This window comes from Mustelus asterias, chromosome 1 (assembly GCF_964213995.1).
Source record: "Mustelus asterias chromosome 1, sMusAst1.hap1.1, whole genome shotgun sequence".
Classification (NCBI taxonomy): domain Eukaryota; kingdom Metazoa; phylum Chordata; class Chondrichthyes; order Carcharhiniformes; family Triakidae; genus Mustelus; species Mustelus asterias.
In genome coordinates this window covers 17,642,496-17,663,708 of record NC_135801.1, presented here as the reverse complement: position 1 = coordinate 17,663,708, position 21,213 = coordinate 17,642,496, and the positions used below count along the sequence as shown (strand labels likewise).

At 44.9% G+C, this 21,213-nt stretch overlaps 1 protein-coding gene across 1 annotated transcript in view; it reads right to left on the bottom strand.

Annotated features, from left to right (window-relative positions):
- Positions 1 to 21,213, bottom strand: part of LOC144479147 (thrombospondin type-1 domain-containing protein 4-like) — a gene marked incomplete at its 5' end in the record, with an annotated part of 401,941 nt that overhangs the window by 72,714 nt on the left and 308,014 nt on the right. Inside the window, one exon of the mRNA XM_078211401.1 lies at positions 1,695 to 1,899. Within this exon, the coding sequence (XP_078067527.1) occupies positions 1,695 to 1,899 (205 nt within the window). The remainder of the gene's footprint in view (positions 1 to 1,694; positions 1,900 to 21,213) is intronic.

The window sequence follows — 21,213 nt, the reverse complement described above, 5'->3', positions numbered from 1 at the left end:
ATTATATCTAAGGACACTAAAGGTGACTCATCAAGGGATAACATAATAAAGCGGCAGCCATCGAAAGAGGAACATGATGACAGAGTTTCGAAAGTAATTTAAGTTATTAGAAGAGTGGTTTCTGAATTCGAGGACATGTGTGCTATCTGTACCGAGCGTGAGCTGTGTTATTGGTGACCTGATGGCTGGTCGAGGTATTCAGGCGGAGGGGTTTAGCATCCCAGCCGTTGACCACATACCATGTCCACACTTCAACACAAACATGCCGACTCTCCTGGGTGTCGTCAACTAACATTATAAATGGCAGTTCTTTGCAGATCCATCATTTTTAGTGAAGGATACAGGGGGCAAGCTGTGCGCAGGTTGTGAAGGTCGTACTAAAACACTCAGTTTGCCACATCATTACTGCTGAAACATACCGTGCAATGTTAATTGTTCTCCCGTATTGGAAATTCTTTAAAGGTTGTCCTTTACAAATGCAAAGAATTGGGATCAAAATGCAGACATTTGACCCAAGAGCCTCCTTTGCAGCAAATGGATTTAGGTGAAAGTCAGGAGCCTGACACCACAGAGCTGTCAGTAATAAGACAAAATTCAACGATCACAGCTAATAGAGTGTTCATACATCGATTTCTTACAATCTGTACACTCTCCACCATCCGTACGGCCCTCCACCATCCGTACGGCCCTCCACCATCCGTATGGCCCTCCACCATCCGTACGGCCCTCCACCATCCGTACGGCCCTCCACCATCCGTACGGCCCTCCACCATCCGTACGGCCCTCCACCATCCGTACGGCCCTCCACCATCCGTACGGCCCTCCACCATCCGTACGGCCCTCCACCATCCGTACGGCCCTCCACCATCTGTACGGCCCTCCACCATCTGTACGGCCCTCCACAATCTGTACGACCCTCCGCAATTCCCGTAGGGGTGAGCACAGGGGTGGGCGGGTAGGTGGTATGGTGGGCAACCTGCTGGCAAATTCTCTTATTGATTGATTAAGCTCAGAACACAGCCTGCCTGCCTCAATTATATGTGCGGGAGTAGAGAACCTGGATGGGAAATTGGCATTTATTTCAAAGACAATTATCTACAGTTGACATCCGGGCATCAGGTTGCATAGATTTAAAAACTATCTTTCCCTGTCGAGTGAAGCTTTGTCAAGACTGATAGGCCTCTAGCAGCCTTGATAATTATTCATTAATGTCCACTTCAGCATAAAAAGATGGTGTGAAGTGTCCAGGGCAATCACTCAAGTATCCCTGAGTTAAGTGGAAGAATGCGTGTTGCTAATTCGCATTCAGACTCGGGTTTCATCGATTCAGTTCTTTTCTGTCTTCTCAACTGCTCTCAGGCTGAGGTATTTGGCACCCAAGGAGGTGCCCTAGCAACATGACAGGATTGTGGCCATGTCTGCAAGTGTACTGCTGCCCACTCTTTACTTAAGAAAATAGGGACAAAGTTAGAGCTTTAAAGAAAAATAAATGCCCTGGTGGTCAAATTCCTACCAAAACTTTGGCACAAAGTCCTGTGGGCCACCCCCATCTGTGGGCCTCTGGAGGAAGGGGACTGGAGCAGGAGACTGGGAGAAGCTTGGCAGAATTTCCAGCACCTTGTATTTTTCAAACCGCCCACATGGTTCTGTCTACAAGTTATGCTGAGTGAAATTACACAGAGGTTATTTCTTACCCAGGTAATTCCTGCTCTTCATCACCTCGGTGACGTTAATTCGTGTCGCTCCTTCGGGAATCTCGAGAATCTTGTGATACCCCACTGACATGATAGTTTGCTTGAAGATCCCAGATATGACTTTACAGGTGGTGTTGTCACCCCCGCAAACACCGCATTTGTCCATCACTTTGTTGGAGCCCAGAATCTCATCACAACCAACCTTCTGTAAAGACAGGAATGAAGTGAAGACATTAACATGGCTTCATTGTCTTATACAAGTCCAGGGTAACAATTGGCCTGTCCAGCTCTTTCCTCCATTGGATCTAACAATTCCCCATCGCAGTATTTAACTACCCCTCGAATGAATCTAGAGTTTTAGTCTCCACTCTGCCTGGTCAGAGACCATTCTTTGTATGAAGTGCTTCCTAACGTCAATCCTGAACTTATCATGTACCAGTTTCTATCTACATTCCTTTGTCTTAGAATGCATGAAATGCCTACAGTACAGAAGGAGGCCATTCGACCCATCGACAACAATCCCACCCAAGCCCTATCCTTGTAACCCCTGTAATCCCCCTAACACTAAGGGGAAATCCCACCCAGACCTGTTGTCTGTAACCCCAAGTATTTACCCCGCTAATCCCCTTAATCTACACACCTTGGGACACTAAGGGGCAATTTAACATGGCCAATCCACCTAACCTGCACATCTTTGGACTGTGGGAGGAAACTGGAGCACCCGGAGGAAACCCATGCAGACATGGCGAGAATGTACAAATGCCACACAGACAGTGACCCGAGGCCAGAATTGAACTTGGGTCCCTGGCGCTGTGAGGTAGCAGTGCTGACCACTGTGCCACCGTGCCACCCTGAGGTTTATAGCCGAGGTCCTCAATTATATTTCTCCTTAGGGTTCCTATACCATCGCTTTAATAGATTCCTCATGCCTTGGTGTTAGCAAGTACATTGTTTGTACAAAAATATGCTATATTCATTTAAAATCTGAAAGACACTTTTCAAATTGTTCTAACAGTAAAGTACGATGCTATTTACATTTTTTCCAGAGAGGTGCTTCAGTTCAGTAATGAGAACATTACAAACATTTCAATATTTTCATTACAGAGTATAAAATTCTTTACAAACTGTATACATTGGTCATGTTGCACTCTGTTTCAATAAAGATATATGCAGTGAGATTTTTACACACAGTCCGAGGAGTTTTACTCAGTTACTAGCCCCTCGATCTACATTGGCTGTAAGGCCTAACACAGTGGCCGTTCCCCATTGTGCCGTGGTGGCAGTTATTACAAGCCTGAGTGCGTCCCTCAGCACACAGTCCTGGTGTTAGCAAGTCAGTGCTGTGCTGAAGTATGGTTGGAGCAGATTTGAGATGTGACATCCTCTGCCTTAATTTGTGTTGGGGGTATCGCATTTTGGTAATTTTCCAGACATTCCCAGTCCCCTCCTGAAACAAATGTTTGTCCCCTTGCATACACAAGTCATGAGCTGAACTCTGGGAGCTGCTGCTTGTCAGATGAGGTGTTAAAAGTGAGGCTGGCCGCGTGGATGTAAGAAGCTGCGTGGTACTATTTAGAAGAGGAACAGTATGGTTCACTAAAAATAGATTAGCTGGTCATTTCACACTGCAGTATGAAAACTGGCTGCCGCGTGCTGTCTTGCATTACAACATTTCAAAAGTATTTCATCGACTAATTTTTACATTTTACAACTGACCACAAAAGGCTACAAAAGATGGTCACCCGAGGATCATCTGACTTCCTCTGTGGATTGAACCCACTCCTCTGTCTCAAGAGGGAACAAAAGGAGCATTCCAGACTGATATTGAATCAATACATTTTCCTGAAACTCATTCAAAAGGGTATTATCGATTGAATTCAAGCAAAAAAAACCACTGGCTGTTTCAAACTCCCACGATGTCAAAAGACAACATGATTATCTTACTGTTGGACAGTATTTTTGTGTTTCTTTTAAGTGATCGTTATGTTTGAGTATGAAAAGGGGTGTTTCTCTTACCCATGGAGTGCGTGTGTGTGTCCCAATTAAATAATTGAGCAGCAAGCTTTTGTGAATTTAAACATATAAAAGGTTATTTATTATCATACACTTACCCAAAATTTCACTCATTTATCTCACAACACTTTCACATCCCCAAAACTTAGATACATGATTGAAATCAACATACACACCATCCTGTATTTAGCAAATGGCCTTTGAACTTGTACAAGTAGAAACCATTTTGTTGTCTGCAGGAGAGTTCCACTGAAAGCCATTGAACCCAAGCAGCCAACTGAAAGCTGAAGATCTCACCCAAGAGTAGAACTCCCCCACCTGCTCATGTTAAAGTTTACCTTGGAACCAGTCTAGTCTGCTGAGAAACATTTGCTTTATAAGACCTTCACTTTAACTAAAGCATCAATAGCTAAGAAACCACAGGCCTGCTATGAATGAGAGTGAGATAATTATACGTTGTACATCTTACCTCCATCTGATTCTAATTTTTGGGTATGTGAAAGTGTTGTGAGATGAATGAGTGAAATGTTGTGCTAGTTTGGGTAAGTGTATGATAATAAATAACCTTCATATGTTTAAATTCACAAAAGCTTGATGCTGGATTATTTAATTGGGACACGCACACACTCCATGGATAAGAGAAACACCCCTTTCATACTCAAACATAATGATCACTGGCAGTAAAAAGAAACACAAAAATACTGTCCATGACAGAAGCATGGAGGTTGGGAGTGTTGGAACAGGCAGTGCGTGCGGAGGTTGTTTGTCTCTCGGTCATTCAACCTCCAAGGCGGCTGGATTTCATGATATTATTTTAGGTGGTTTTAGGACCACACAACCTGTGCAATCATATCTGAGCCATTCAGCAGCCTTGCTGGATGCAGCAGACGGACATCTACTCAATTTGTATCATTACCCAGGAAAATGTTGGGGTCGTAGAATGAACCTTTGCATGGCATCCCTAACATCATAAATGGGTTAAAATCAAACAACTTACTTTCCAGCGCTTAGAATCATTGAATCCATAGAGTCCTGTTTCTGGCACGGGTGATGCAGGCCTCATAACAGGGAATTCAGAAAGGAAGTTTAGAGGCAGCACTGTGGGAGAAGAGACCCAGTGTTTTGGTGTGCTATGCCTCTTGTACAGATTCCCCTGCAGTGCTAGGGCCATGAATATAAGACCTTCCGCCATCTCCATGTTCATTTATTCTTGTTCTTCTGCAGTTTCAGGAAGGGCAAATATGTACTGAGTGGCAGGAGCAGACACTTGACTACAATTTAGTCCTAGTAATTTTCTGCTAAATAAACCTGATTTAAATTGATGCCGAACATCTGAATCCACATTCTTTTAATGATAATCAAGATAGTTGTTCACCACATATGCAACTTCATACACTCAAGAGACATGCATGAGTGAGGAGTGTATACTACTGGCAGTAGAAGAATCATGTAGAAATCATGTATGATACAAAATCCCTGTAAAATGTATCAAGACAAATATTTTACTTCCTGTTTCTGCTGTGCCATAGATCTCACTACGATTACTAAGGCCGTTTTGCTAAGTTAAAAGATTACCTTGTACCAGCCTGCAACTGATAAGCTAACTACACATGAGACTTTAAACTTGAGGTGTGCTTATTACCTATTCAGTGGATAATGGCTCCACCATTTTTGCATAGTTCAATTCCTAAACTATGCTTTATTGTTGAAAATTATATTTCTGCAGGTTTGGGTGTTCCTCTTGCAGAGAATGTTCAGTTAACTGGCGCCTTGACGTATTTCATATGAACCTACAGAAGGAGTGTCCAACCTCCAGTCAAAAGGTTTTGGGATCCCCAAGCCCTGGCAATCTGACTTGGAAATCCCTGGCAACTCAATTATTTCTATTTTTATTTCTTACTTGCTGAAGGCAAGCATGCAGGTACAGCAGGTGGTAAAGGCGGCAAATGGTACGTTGGCCTTCATAGCGAGAGAAATTGAGTACAGGAATAGAGATGTTTTACTGTAATTGCACAGGGCATTGGTGAGGCCACACCTGGAGTACTGTGTGCAATTTGGGTGACCTTATCTGAGGAAGAATATAATCCTAACCGACTTAATCTCTCCTCATATGACGGACCTGCCATCCCAGGAATCAGCTGGTAAACCTTCGCTGTACTCCCTCTATAGCAAAGACATCCTTCCTCAGATAAGGACACTAAAACTGCACACAATACTCCAGGTGCGTCCTCACTAACACCCTATACAATTGCAGCAAAACATCCCTGTACCTATACTCAAATCCTCTTGCTATGAAGGCCAGCAAACCATTTGCCTTCTTTGCTGTCTGCTGTACCTGCATCCTTACTTTCAGTGGCTGATGCACGAGGACTCCAAGGTCTCACTGAGTATCCACCTCTCTCAATTTACACCCATTCAGGTCATAATCTGTCTTCCCATTATTGCTACCAAAGTGGATAACCTCACATTTATCCACATTATACTGCATCTGCCATGCAGATGCCCACACTTAGACTGTCCAAATCACGCTGAAGCATCTCTGCATCCTCCTCACAGCTCACCCTCCCACCCAACTTTGTATCATTTGCAAATTTGGAGATAATACATTCAGTTCCCTCTTCCAAATCATTAATATATAATGTGAACAGTTGGGGTCCTAGCATAGATCCCTGCGGAACCCCACTAGTCACTGACTGCCAATCAGAAAAAAAAACATTTATGCCAACTCTTTGCTTCCTATCTGCTAACCAGCTTTCTATTCATCTCAAGCCATTACCTGCAATCCCATGCACATTACATGCCTGTTATGTGAGACCTTGTCGAAAGCCTTCTGAAAGTCTAAATAAACCACATCCACTGGTTGTCCTCAGTCAATTCTACGAGTTACATCCTCAAAAAATTCCAGTAGACTCGTCAACCATGATTTCCCTTTTGTAAATCCATGCTGACCTAGTCTGATCATATCATTGCCTTCCAAATGTCGAGTTATGAAATCCTTGATAATAGACTCCAGCAACTTCCCCAGTATTGACATTAAGCTTACTGGTCAATAGTTCCCTGTTTTCTCTCTACCTCCCTTTTTGAATAGCGGGCTTACATTAGCTACCCTCCAATCTGTAGGAATTATTCCAGAGTCCAAAGAATTTTGGAAAATAATCACCAATGGATCTACTATTTTCAGGGCCACTTCTTTAAGTACTCTGGGATGAAGATTATCAGGACCTAGAGATTTATCCACCTTCAATCCCATCAATTTCCCCAAAATCATTTATCTACTAATGCTGATTTCCTTCAGCTCCTCACTAAAACATGTCTCTCTCAGCACTTCTGGTACATTGCTTTAGTCTTCACAAAGGAAGACATGAATAAAGTACAAATTTAATTCCTTAGCCATTTCTTTATTCCTCGTTATGAATTCTCCTGTTTCTGACTGTAAGGGGCCTACATTAGTTTTTAGAACATAGAAAAAATACAGCACAAACAGGCCCTTTGGCCCCCAAGTTGCACCGGTCATGTCCCTGCCTACCTAGGCTTATATAGGCTTACCTATAACCCTCAATCCTATTAAGTCCCATGTACTCATCCAGAAGTCTCTTAAAAGACCCTATCGAGTTTGCCTCCACCACCACTGATGGCAGCCGATTCCACTCACCCACCACCCTCTGAGTGAAAAACTTACCCCTGACATCTCCTCTGTACCTACTCCCCAGCACCTTAAACCTGTGTCCTCTAGTAGCAGCCATTTCAGCCCTGGGAAAAAGCCTCCGAGAATCCACCCGATCTATACCTCTCAACATCTTGTACATTTCTATCAGATCACCTCTCATCCTTCGTCTCTCCAAGGAGAAAAGACTGAGCTCCCTCAACCTATCCTCATAAGGCATGCCAACCAATCCAGGCAACATCCTTGTAAATCTTCTCTGCACCCTTTCAATCATTTCCACATCCCTCTTGTAATGAGGTGACCAGAACTGAGCACATTACTCCAAATGGGGTATCAATCTTTTTCTCTTTACATATCTATAGAAACTTTTACAGTCAGTTTTTATATTCCCTGCTAGCTTACTCTCATACTCTATTTTCCCTTCTTAATCAATCCCTTGGTCCTCTTTGCAGAATTTTAAACTGCTCCCAATTCTCAGGTCTATTGCTTTTTCAAGGATGTCTTTGCTATAAAGGGAGTGCAGTGAAGGTTTACCAGGCTGATTCCTGGGATGGCAGGTCTGTCAGATGAGGAGAGATTAAGTCGGTTACGATTATATTCATTGGAATTTAGAAGAGTGAGAGGGGAATCTCATAGAAATTTATAACATTCTAACAGGATTACACTGGGTAGATTCAGATAGTGGGGGAGTCCAGAACTAGGGATTATTGTTTGAGGATAAAGAGTAAATCTTTTAGGACTGAGGTGCGGAGAAATTTCTTCACCCAGAGAGTGGTGAATCTGTGGAATTCACTACCACAGAAAGTAGTTGAGGCCAAAATGTGTTTTCAAGAAAGCATTAAAGTTTAAAGTTTTTTTTAAATAGTGTCACAAGTAGGCTTACATTAACACCGCAATGAAGGGATCAAGGGATATTGATCTGTTGGGGTTCCTCCCACATGCCAAAGATGTGCGGGTTAGGTTGTTTGGCTATGATAAATTGCCCCTTAGTGTCAGGGGGATTAGCAGGGTAAATACGTGGGGTTACAGGGATAGGGCCTGGGTCGGATTGTTGTTGGTGCAGACTCAATGGGTCGAATGGCCTCATTCTGCACTATAGGGATTCTATGATTCTATAAGGGGAAAGGTGGGATCAGAGTATTGAATTTGATGTTCAGCCATGATCATAATAAGTGGTGGCACAGGCTCAAAGGGCCGAATGGCCTATTCCTGCTTCTATTTTCTATGTTTGTTTCTATGTATGTTTGAATTTCATATCCCTGAATATTGAAGTGATGCTGTTTGTGCTGTTGCCTCATTGAGGAGTAAATTCCAAATTCAGGGGGGGCGCTCTCAGCCATCGGGTCAAGCACCTCTCAACCGACCTGAGCACAACATCCAGGCTCTGACAGCCGAGGGTAGTCCTGAGGAGGTGCTGCACTGTCAGAGGTGCTAGCTTTCTGCTAAGATACTAAAAATGAGGCCCATCTAATTCTCTTCAGTAGAGGATCCCATGGCATTATCCAGAGATGGACATCCAAAGCAGTGGATTTATCCTTCAATCAAGACCACTGAAAGGGACTGACCGATCAGGGTGGCACAGTGGCACAGTGGTTAGCACTGCTGCTTCACAGCTCCAGGCACCTGGGTTCGATTCCAGCCTCGGGTCACTGTCTGTGTGGAGTTTGCATGTTCTCCCCGTGTCTGCGTGGGTTTCCTCTGGGTGCTCTGGTTTCCTCCCACAGTCCAAAGAATGTGCAAGTTAGGTGCATTGGCCATGCTAAATTGCCCCTTAGTGTCCCAGGATGTGCACTTTATTGATGTGTTATTTATTATTGTTTATTGATCTGTACCAAATAAACCTGTTGGACCTTAACCTGGTGTTGTGAGACTACTTACTGTGTCTAGTTTAGAGGGATTAGCGAGGTAAATATGTGGGGGTACAGGGAGAGAGCCTGGATGGGATTGTGATCGGTGCAGACTCGATGGGCCGAATGGCCTCCTTCTGCACTGTGGGATTTCTATGATTTCTATGATCATTAACTATTTCTGAAAGGGGGATCATGCTGTGTGCAAATTAACAGTGCATTTCCCTGCATTCCAACAGTCACTTACACTTGGAAAGTACTTCATCAACTGTGAGAGTGATTTGGAACGCCCTGAGGTGGTGTTTATATAGTGCCATTTAAAAGTCCTTTCTTTCTTTGTTAGCGATTTTTGACAAGTATGCAAATGAATGGGATCATTGATTTAAAACTCTCACGTTTGGCACCGAGGCTCTGCGGTGCTCAACTGTGCAACTGAGAGAGACAACGCCTTCTCTGTCCTACCTCCACTTTAGCACCGATTTTGGCGAGTCAAAATTGGCCCCAATCTGTGCTCAGTGTCTGGGTACAAGGGACAGAGTTGCACAGACAAGGGAAGCGGTGAGTGGAGCTTTGGCTTGCTGGCTCCAGTTGCGGTTTGCTTGGATTGATACAGAATGGTACAGCACAGCTGCAACAGCTGTTGGGTCCGAGAGTTGCGCGCACTGCAACAGCTTGTTATTGTACGCAGGCAAAGAGACAGGAAAGCAGCTGTTAATGCTAACACCACATGCATAGGCTCTTGACTGAACCCGCCTCCTCTTTATTAGGAGCGATTGTTAGAACGTTCACTTTACCAAAACCTAGAGTGAAGTGAAGCGGAGGAAAGTGGAATTGAGGATAAGGAAATGGGTACTGATAAGCACATTAGCCTGGAATTCACCTCTGCTGCTTTACCGGGTGTTAACTCAATTATTTTAAACAGTTTAACACCTCATTCTACAACACCCATCAGGAATTTGATTCAGATCAACATGTTAGACATTTTCTGGACTGCACTTTTTAATGTAATTTGGAACCATATTTCCTTTCCTCTCTTGTGTCCAATATGGTTTAGAAATGCAGTGTGGTAATTTATTTTCGCAGTAATTGATGCTTCCCCAGGTTATTTCTGCTTTGCATCATCTCAGTGACATTAATTCTTGCACACTTGACAGAGTATCTTGGAATATTCTTTGTTGCTCGGAGGTTGGCTAGACGACTTTGAGCGCAGCGCTACCAACAGAAAGTGCTGGGGATGCAAAATCTGCGGGGACAGCAATTGAATTAACAGGCTGGAGTTTACCGCTCACTTGGGCTTCTGGATGTTGGGACTAAATGTGGCTCCGCACATGCACTGGCCGAGAGCGGTGGAGGAATATTCCTGGAGGTGGCCTCTTGAGTTGGTCTCAATGTACACCCTTTTATTCTGGATTGCAGACTGAGTGGACACTTTTGCGGAACATCTCCATTCAATCTGCAAGCATGACCCTGAGTTTCCAGTTACTTTTAACTTTCCGTCTCACTCTCTGTCCGGCAGTGTTCCAATGAAGCTCAACACAAGTCTGAGGAACAGCATCTTAACTTTCAATCATGTTCCAGCCTTACAACTCAATAATGTAAAAGCAAAATACTGCGGATGCTGGGAATCTGCAACTAAAACAGAAAATGCTAGAAAATCTCAGCAGGTCTGACAGCATCTGTGGAGAGAGAATAGAACCAACGTTTCAAGTCTGGATGACCCTTCCTCAGAATTCAATATTGAGTTCAATCATTTCAGATCATTAAATATTGCCATCATTTTGTTTCTTTTTTCTTTACCGTCTTGTTATTTCTCATTGTTTTGGGGCATCATAGAATCCCTACAGTGCAGAAGGAGGCCATTTGGATCATCGAGTCTGCACCAACTCTCTAACAGAGAAGGCCCTCTCCCTCGCTCTATACCCATAACCCCACACATTTGCCATGGCTAATGCATCTAACCTACACCTCCCACAGTCCAAAGATATGCAGGTTATGTTGATTGGCCACGCTAAATTGACCCTAGTCTCAGGGGGATTATCAGGGTAAAGATGTGGGGGTTACAGGAAATAGGCCTGGGTGGGATTGTGGTCGGTGCAGGCTCCTTCTCCACTGTAGGGATTCTGTGAGTCTCTTGGGACACTAAGGGGCAATTTAGCATAGCTAATCTACCTAACCTGCGCATCTTTGGACTCTGGGAGGAAACCAGAGCACCCAGAGGAAACCCACGCAGACATGGGGAGAACGTGCAAACTCCACACAGACAGTGACCCGAGGCTGGAATCGAACCCGGGTCCCTGGCGCTGTAAGGCAGCAGTGCTAACCACTGTGCCACCATGCCATTCATCACCCTGCCATTCACACCTCCTCTGCACACGTGCTTTGTTTATTTGTCCCACGACCACTTCCTTCAGTCCTGCTCCATCAACCCTTCTGGTATTTAATCTCTCCTGTCTTCCACCCTATCTGAGACTTCCTCTTTTTTCCACCTGCTCCTCTTGCGCTTGCATAAATCCTATTTTCATTTTGATCTTTTATTAGATCTGATGAAAGGTCATCAACTTGGAAGGTTAACTCTGTTTCTCTCTCTGCGGATGCTTCCTGAACTGCTGAATACTTCCAGCAGTTTGATTTTTTTTAGATTTCCAATAATTTGCTTTAGTCTGAATGCAATGTTTGTTATGTTAAGAACATAAAGAACATAAGAACATAAGAAATAGGAGCAGGAGTAGGCCATCTAGCCCCTCGAGCCTGCCCCGCCATTCAATAAGATCATGGCTGATCTGACGTGGATCAGTACCACTTACCCGCCTGATCCCCATAACCCTTAATTCCCTTACCGATCAGGAATCCATCCATCCGCGCTTTAAACATATTCAGCGAGGTAGCCTCCACCACCTCAGTGGGCAGAGAATTCCAGAGATTCACCACCCTCGGGGAGAAGAAGTTCCTCCTCAACTCTGTCTTAAACCGACCCCCCTTTATTTTGAGGCTGTGTCCTCTAGTTTTAACTTCCTTACTAAGTGGAAAGAATCTCTCCGCCTCCACCCTATCCAGCCCCCGCATTATCTTATAAGTCTCCATAAGATCCCCCCTCATCCTTCTAAACTCCAACGAGTACAAACCCAATCTCCTCAGCCTCTCCTCATAATCCAAACCCCTCATCTCCGGTATCAACCTGGTGAACCTTCTCTGCACTCCCTCCAATGCCAATATATCCTTCCTCATATAAGGGGACCAATACTGCACACAGTATTCCAGCTACGGCCTCACCAATGCCCTGTACAGGTGCATCAAGACATCCCTGCTTTTATATTCTATGCCCTTCGCAATATAGGCCAACATCCCATTTGCCTTCTTGATCACCTGTTGTACCTGCAGACTGGGCTTTTGCGTCTCATGCACAAGGACCCCCAGGTCCCTTTGCACGGTAGCATCTTTTAAGATGTTTTTCATGTTGGAATGGAAGCCTTTGGCTAACTTGTGACTATTACAAAGTAGTTACAGTTTAGAAACAGGCCATTTGCCCCTTAAGGTCCATGCTGGCAATTCATTGTATGTAACTTGATTATAAATCGTCTGTAAATATTGGGCACCAACCAGTGATTCACATCAGCTCTTGTAAATAGACACAGAGAGACGGATTTTCCGGACGCGCTCATCCCATCTCGCCCAAGGTCAACAGACCTCTGCATGGTCCGTGTCCCGTCCACTCTGATTCCCGTGACGGGCGGGAAGGGAAAGTTCTGCCCAGAAACTGTGGCTCTCGGTCGGAGGTACATGTTTGTAATATGCAACTATGTAAATAAATATTATTCTTTTAAAGTTTATTTATTAGTGTCACAAGTAGGCTTACATTAACAATGAAGTTACTGTGAGAATCCCCTAGCCGCCACACTCCGGCACCAGTTCGGGTACACTGAGGGAGAATTTAGCATGGTCAATCCACCTAACCAGCACATCTTTCGGACTGTGGGAGGAAACTGGAGCACTCGGGAGGAAACCCACGCGGACACAAGGAGAACGTGCAGATTCCACACAGACAGTGAGCCAAGCTGGGAATCAAACCTGGGTCCCTGGCGCTGTGATGCAACAGTGCTAACCACTGATGTGTAAAGATTGGCTCCAGTTCTATCCTTCAGCAACAGACTTGCTGGAATATAACACCAGTGTTTATGCTTCACAAGAGCCTGTCCATATCCTTCTTCATCTAAGCCCATCAGCATACCCTTCTATTCCTTCCTCACTTGTGTGCTTATCTAATTTCCACTTAAGTGCATCAGTAGACTATTTCCCCGGGAGCAGAGAATCCTAAACCTAAACCTAATCCTAATTCAGCTTTTTAAACTGATGGAATGGTTTGACAAAGTGACCAGGGAAAGACCATTTCATTTGGCTGGGTAGTCAGTGTGAGGAGACATCAATTAAAAGTTGTCACTAAGAGAGTGAAGAGAGATTAGAATACATTTCTTTATGAATGTGACTGTTGAAGCATCATATGTCCCGGGGAGTAGCTGAGGTGTGACTATTGTATCTTTTACAAAACCATTCAGCAACTATTTGAACCGAGGGGAGTGCCAGGCTATGAGGAGAGAGTACTGCACAGGGCTGATTTGGATTGCTCCAACAAAGAGCTGGCATAGACTGGTTGGACTGAATGGCCACTGTCTGTTCTATAAAACTGTGCAATTTACAAAGAGACACATGGATACATTTGCACACACACACAACACAAATATGCACTTGAATGAATAAAGGCAGACACACCCTCACACAGACAGACACGTAGATGCACAAATATATAAGTGGAGAGAGAGAGAGAGAATGAGACCACACACACACATTCACCCATGTTCATTCCAGTAAAGATATTTGGATAACAATGGAGTATGACTCATGTCTGAATTTCCTTAGTTGGATAAGCCCTAGATGGCTGACTCGAGTGTAGAGCAGAAATCAGACTAGACGTCCTCTGAATGGTTTAATATCACATTCACAAATAGGGCGCCACAGTGGTTAGCACTGCCACATCATGCAATCAGAGCGATGACTGGGCAAAGGCAAAATCCACGGTGGCACAGTGGTTAGCACTGCTGCCTTACAACACACATCCGCATCCTGGAAATCAAGATCGAATCCATATTCTCAACTTGCGCTCAGGATGCAGACCAGCTGCGAAATTCTGCCAAGCAGACGAGACAAAGGAACTACGCCATCTACATGCACACCAAGAACAGGAAACTTGAGAAACTCGGCATCACCACCAGCAGCAACCAAGCCTCCCCCGGTACCACAGTAGAAAACAGTACCACTGCAGGGAAGTCCACTGTCAACTTGTCGGACTACACACTTCAATCGAAGTTCTCAGCCAATGACTCAATTTCTGCCCCACCACCAAAACAGTCTTGCGGCAGACACAGAGGAATTCATCAGGCGAACGAGGCTGCAGGAGTTCATCCACAAACCCCAAGTGAACACAATGAGACAGCGAATGAACCGGAACAGCCCACAGAAAGATCTGCGGTGCAGCAACCGAAGAGGAAAGAGTCGAATTGGACTCCTCTGGAAGGCTGCTGCCCTCGACTTGACATGTATGCCCAAGCCGTCAGGAGGTGCGTCAATGCCAGATTCATCAGCCACACTCACAAGACAGCCCCGAACATCACCCAAGCACAATGCAATGCCATCCGCGCTCTCAAGACCAACCGCAACATTGTCATCAAACCAGCAGACAAAGGAGGGGCCATCGTCATACTGAACAGAACGGATTACTGCAAACAACGGGGAACACTACAGACAGTTACCCGCAGATCCGACCAAAGAACACACCCGTCAACTCAACAGTCTGATCAAGATCTTTGATCCGGACCTTCAGAGTATCCTCCGTGCTCTCACCCCACGTACTCCCCGCGTTGGAGATCTCTACTGCCTCCCGAAGATACACAAGGCAAACACACTCTGTCACTCACCCTCACCTATACTCAGAGTGAGTGAAATCTCCAGCTTTCACTCACTGTGGCACCAGTTGAGGAATGTGCACATTTAAATGGGGAAGAAGAACTTCACAGAGCGAACAGACGGTTTCACGGAGACCTTGAAAAGAGACAAGCACTGGAATTTTCCTGTCCCGCCTGCCATAGGAATCATAGCAGGCAGGACACGGATCATCTAAAGATCCATTGACCTCAGATGGGATTTTACGGTCTTGGGGCAAGTACAGCTAGAAAGTCCCATCCAGCACATTCAACAGATGAGTGTTTGAGGCCTTACTGCAGCAATAAGAGAGTACAATTAAATATTTAAATTAGTGAATTAAGAGGCTTGGGATCACTTCCCATGGACATACTGCTGTCTTGCTGCTGATCCCAGGATCTGGACTCAACAGTGGTAAGCAAGGAAAATGGATGGCCTCCACTCAATGGTACAGCTTAAGGCCAACCAGTGATCCCCTGGGTTGGGTGACGGGAGGAAACTGGAATTCCGGGATGTGACCTAATTTTCCTGAAATTTTCCACCTGATCTTGGGGGTAACGAGGGAAAATTCAGTCACTGATTAATCTTCCATGAAAAGGAAAAGCAGATACCAAAACAAAACAGATAGTTCACTGGCAAGTGACGCCTCTCCATTTTAGATGTATTCCTTGGGTAGGACTTCACTTATGTGTGAACTACTTTATGAGGAGCAATGGTTTGGAATTTGTTGATTTCGTGAGCAAGACTCGGCTCATTGGAGTGTTTTCCAAGTGTGGTCACACCTCCAATCTCAATGTAAAGGGGACATTTCAGAATGGGAGATATTTTCTTAGAAATCTCCTGTATTTGTCAAAAGAATGCCACACAACAATATGATGGCCACATGTGAGGTTTGTGTACAGTCACGTGATGAGGTTATTTTCCTTTTTGACAGGGATTTGAAAGGTCAGCCAGTTTTATGAAAGTAGGATGTGAAACCAGGTGCAGAATTTATGTGTGTTGTCAAATGGTAATCACACTTCTGAGGAACTGGAAACTCAACTAAGACTCAAAGAGAGTTTGAAGTGAAATATTTTTTTATCTAAAAAAGCTCCATTTCCCAGATATCCTGCAACTTTAAACTCTACATCTACAGAGCCACAAACTAAAGTGGTTAGCATCTTTATTGTCTTATTGTCAAGGCCGATTTAAATCCTTCTCATGATCACCATCTCCCACCAGCATGTATTCACATTGGGTCAAATGTACTTAACTGTACCTAACTTTCAAAGGAGAGCTTCCAACATGGATCCTTGTTTCTTCATGTGAGGCCCCGCGATTGGGTAGGCAATCATTACCGCTCTTTTTGGCCAAGCAAATAGACTAAATCAAATTAGCGAAGAGACAAATTTAAAGGGGCAGCTCCCAAAAGGAGGGGAACTGTCCGTAACAAAGGACCAAGAGGAAAGGAAACTTAAAACAGCGAATCAAAATGTGATTAAAGGGGTCAATAATACACCCCAGTCCTTGTGGTGCCCAGCGGTACCCTCGGACACTGTATGCTCCCTCTCCATGGACACCCGGCCGCAAATATAGCCTTGGTAGATGGGCAGACAGTCAGGTCAGACGACCCCCTCGGTCACCCGCTGCCTGGACCTGTTTATGGCAAGCTTTGCCAGGCCCACGAGCAGTTTCATGAGGAGATTCTCCTGCTTCCCCGCTCCCCTCCACACCGGGTGTCCGTAGATCAGGAGCGTGGGACTGAAGTGCAAACAAAACATCAACAGATTTTTAAGGAAACGGAAAAGGGTGTGCAGTCTATAACACTGAACATAGACATGGTCCACGGACTCCACAAGATTGCAACAGACAATTATGATGTCAATCAGGGAGCTCATACTCCAAGAGGCCAACCACATGGGGCCTTGTTGAAGTCATTACAGTGTACAGGTGCCTTACTTCACTGATTAGGTCCCACACATTGCCTCAATATCTCAGCTTCCTCTCTGCCTTCAAGTCTGAGGAACTTGAAGGCCTTAAGTTTAGTCGGCCAGGCTTGAATTGGTCTCATGCCAATGTCCATCCCGCTTTTCACCTCTTCAGTCTTTCAGTGCAGCTTCCCTGTTTAAGCCTCACTAAGCTTTCCTGCTTTCGTCTCTAATGGCCTTATTCCTAAAAGCATAATCAACAGCTACTTTAGTATTTAGAGTTCTGTTATCTTTCCTGTTCACATCGCATGACACCTTCGCAAACCCCTTTTCCTGTAGCAGTCATTTCAATACAACAATCTCCAGTGTTGAGCATGAGAGTTGCACTGGGCCTTGCAAAGCTGATGATAGATTTGATGGGGAAAGGGGAATTCACACAGAGAGAACAAAGGCAGCTGGACTTGTGTCTCAGGTATTAGTTGTCCATTCAGCTTCATCCCAGGAGACGAGCTAACGAGCACAAGATGATACCTGCAGACACTCGCCATCTCTGCCATTGATGCTCTGTAAGGGTCATCATTAGGGAACTAAGACTACCTACAGGAGCCACTTCTAATGGGAACTTCCAAAACAATGACAGATGTAATGAAGATTGCACTACATCAAAGAATATCTACATTGGAAGGCCCCTATGCAACCTATGCAATTTCCATTGGCTTTTCAATCTACCCTCTGTGACTTTGGATGGTGGATTCGATTTTTGATCTTAAAGGGAGATGAGGGTTATGGGGATGGGGGAGAGGAAGCAGGAAAATGGATCTGCCATGATCCTACTGAATGTCGGGGCAGGTTTGAGGGGCCGAATAGCTTACGCCTGCTCCTATTTTGTATGTTCTTATGGGGGCATTTCAGCCTCCAGTTTTTGCCAGGGTTGCTGAACTGGCTCCTGACTTTCTGCATCACATGTGAATTTAACATTATTCTGTTCAGAGATTTTGCAGCTGCAATATGTTTTTGATTAGAACATTTTTCTCCCTCTCTCGCAAGACCAGCAGGGCTTTTCTTCCATTGCAAATGAGCCACCCCTTTTCCCTTATGTGCGACTTTCAAAAAAATAAATGATTGCACCAGTCTAGACCAATGTGTAAACGACTCACACCTGTTTGGGTCGGAGTCCAGCCGCCACTGTTTGGAATGTGAGTCTTTGCAGGATTAGTGTCGAGTCTGGATGCACAAGAACATCGGCTTAGTAAGAAAAGACCAAGACTTGTCTACTGAGATTAACCAGAAGTCCATTTGTTTTTCCAGAGCTTTCTAAGTCCACTGAAATGTGCTGGCTCTTGCAATTCTAGCATCGCAAGAAGTCTCACAACAACAGGTTTATTTGGAATCACGAGCTTTCGGAGCGCTGCTCCTTCATCAGGTGAGTGGCTCGCATCAATTAAAAATTTTTCAAAGTTCCAATGAGAATCAAAGAATTGATCATGGAATCCCTGCAGCTTGGAAGGAGGCCATTCAGCCCATCAAGTCTGCACCGACTCTCCGACAGAGCATCCCACCCCATCCAGGCCCTCTCCCCTGCCCTATCCCCATAACCATGATGTGGAGATGCCGGCGTTGGACTGGGGTGAACACAGTAAGAAGTCTCACAACACCAGGTTAAAGTCCAACAGGTTTATTTGGTAGCAAATACCATAAGCTTTCGGAGTGCTGCTCCTTCCTAGGAAGGAGCAGCGCTCCGAAAGCTTATGGTATTTGCTACCAAATAAACCTGTTGGACTTTAACCTGGTGTTGTGATACTTCTTACCGCTATCCCCATAACCCCATGCATCCACCCCACTAATTCACACATCGTGGGACACTAAAGGTCAATTTACCCTGGCGAATCCACCTAACCCGCACATCTTTGGACTGAGAAGGGAAACCGGAGCACACGGGGGGGAAGCTGCAAACTCCACACAGACAGTCACCCAAGTTGGAATCGAACCCGGGTCCCTGGCGCTGTGAGGCAGCAGTGCTAACCACTGTGCCACCGTGAAAAGAACCATTTATGAACGGTAAGTCTGCTCCACTCAAGCACCAAAGGCAGGAGTCTCATTCTAGTGTGTTAAGTAAGGCTTGATGAGGTGACACAGGCGACCATCATTTACGTGCTTACATTTTATTATGTAATGCAAAGGCCTACTTTGCAGTGCCCAACAAGGGGAAATATCTGAAGGTCTGATTTTGCAAGAAGGCTAGAAATGGAGTTGAGCTGATAGAGCAGCCCACACCAAATTTCACAACTAGACTATCCCCTTCTAGTTAAGATAGGTTGTCCAAAATATGAAGACAGCAGCTTTTCAAGGGATGCAACTTATGATTAAAGGACAAGTTGTCTGTGGTGACAGAAAAAAAAACCCATGGCAACATTGTAACTTGCTTCAACACAGCACCTAAGTGTACAATAATGTTCCAATTGTTCACTGGTTAAGAGGGAGAAATGTGGACATCATTGCTGCCCCTCAATCTGGACAGTTGGGGACATTGGCACATGTGCTATCCCAGAGGAGGGTTGACCTAATACAGAAGACCACCGTCCTGTGAAAAAGGAGGTATGTGCTGTGTAGATGGAAATAAGACCATAAGATGTAGGGGCAGAACTAGGCCACTTGGCCCATTGAGTCCACTCCGCCATTCAATCATGGCTGATATTTTCCTCATCCCCATTCTCCTGCCTTTTCCCCATAACCCCTGATCCCCTTATTAATCAAGAGCCTATCTATCTCTGTCTTAAAGACACTCAGTGACCTGGCCTCGACAGCCTTCTGCGGCAAAGAGTTCCACAGATTCACCACTCTCTGGCTGAAGAAATTCCTGCTCATCTCTGTTTTAAAGGATCATCCCGTTAGTCTGAGGTTGTGCCCTCTGGTTCTAGTTTTTCCTACTAGTGGAAACATCCTTTCCACGTCCTATCCTGGCCTCGCCTGGATGGCTGACCAAGTGACAGTAGCAACCTAGAGATCACTAAAATCAGATTATCTGGAGGATAAGGATCCCATTGGTGTTTGTGGGGTAATATTTTACACAGACTTGTTTGCTGAATTTCCTACGTCGAACATTGCAACAGTGAGCACATTTCAAAAGCACTTCATCGGCTGTAAGGTGCTTTGAGCCATGAAAGGTGCTATATAAATGTAAGTCTTTATTTCTTCCTTATTTCAAAATGTCCATTGGCTGTAAATCACTTTGGGAGGTTCTGAAGTCACAAAAGCTACTAAATAAAGGGGCAAACATAGAAACTAGAAGCAGGAGTAGACCATTCGGCCCTTCGAACTTGCTCTGCCATTCACTTTGATCATGGCTGATCATCAAATTCAATATCCTGATTCCCCCTTCCTCCCATATCCCTTGATCCCTTTAGCCCCAAGAGCTAGATCTAATTTCTTCTGGTTTTGGTCTCAACTACTTTCTGTGGTAGTGAATGCCATACATTCACCACCCTCTGGGTGAAGAAATTTCTCCTCACCTCAGTTCTAAAAGGTTTACCCCTTATCCTCAAACTATGAACCCTAGTTCTGAACTCACCCACCATTGGGAACATTCTTTCTGAATCTACCCTGTCTAACCCTGTTAGAGTTTTATAAGTTCTTTCTTCTTTGTAGTTGAGTGTGAACGAGGGAGAAGCATGTTGGTGGCAGGAGGTAGATGAAGCAATGTCTGGTCATGAATACTTTACAGGGGGGTGGGGTGGTCAGATTTTTATATATTTCTCCACCGGGGAGTGGGCTGGTATGTTGTTGGTGGGGGAGGGAAGTAGGTAATGTAAAGTTGAGGAGAGGGGCAATGAACCCACTGTGTCTTCCTGTCTCCTCTGGACTGGCTAACCTTGGCAAGGTCACCACACTTACTGTTTATCTGGCTTCCGTCACCATTCATCAATGGGGACTGGCTGCAGTTCCAGCACTGCCCACTACTCCCAGTGGCACTGCTGAGAATGGAGAACTGACAACCTTCTAATTGGTCTGCAGCTGCTTGAGACGGGACATCCTCTTACGTGGGGGCAGAAGCCACCACCTCGGGCAGTGAATTGCCTAATGTCTATAAAATCCGATTATGGCTTCCTGCCTCGGTGAAG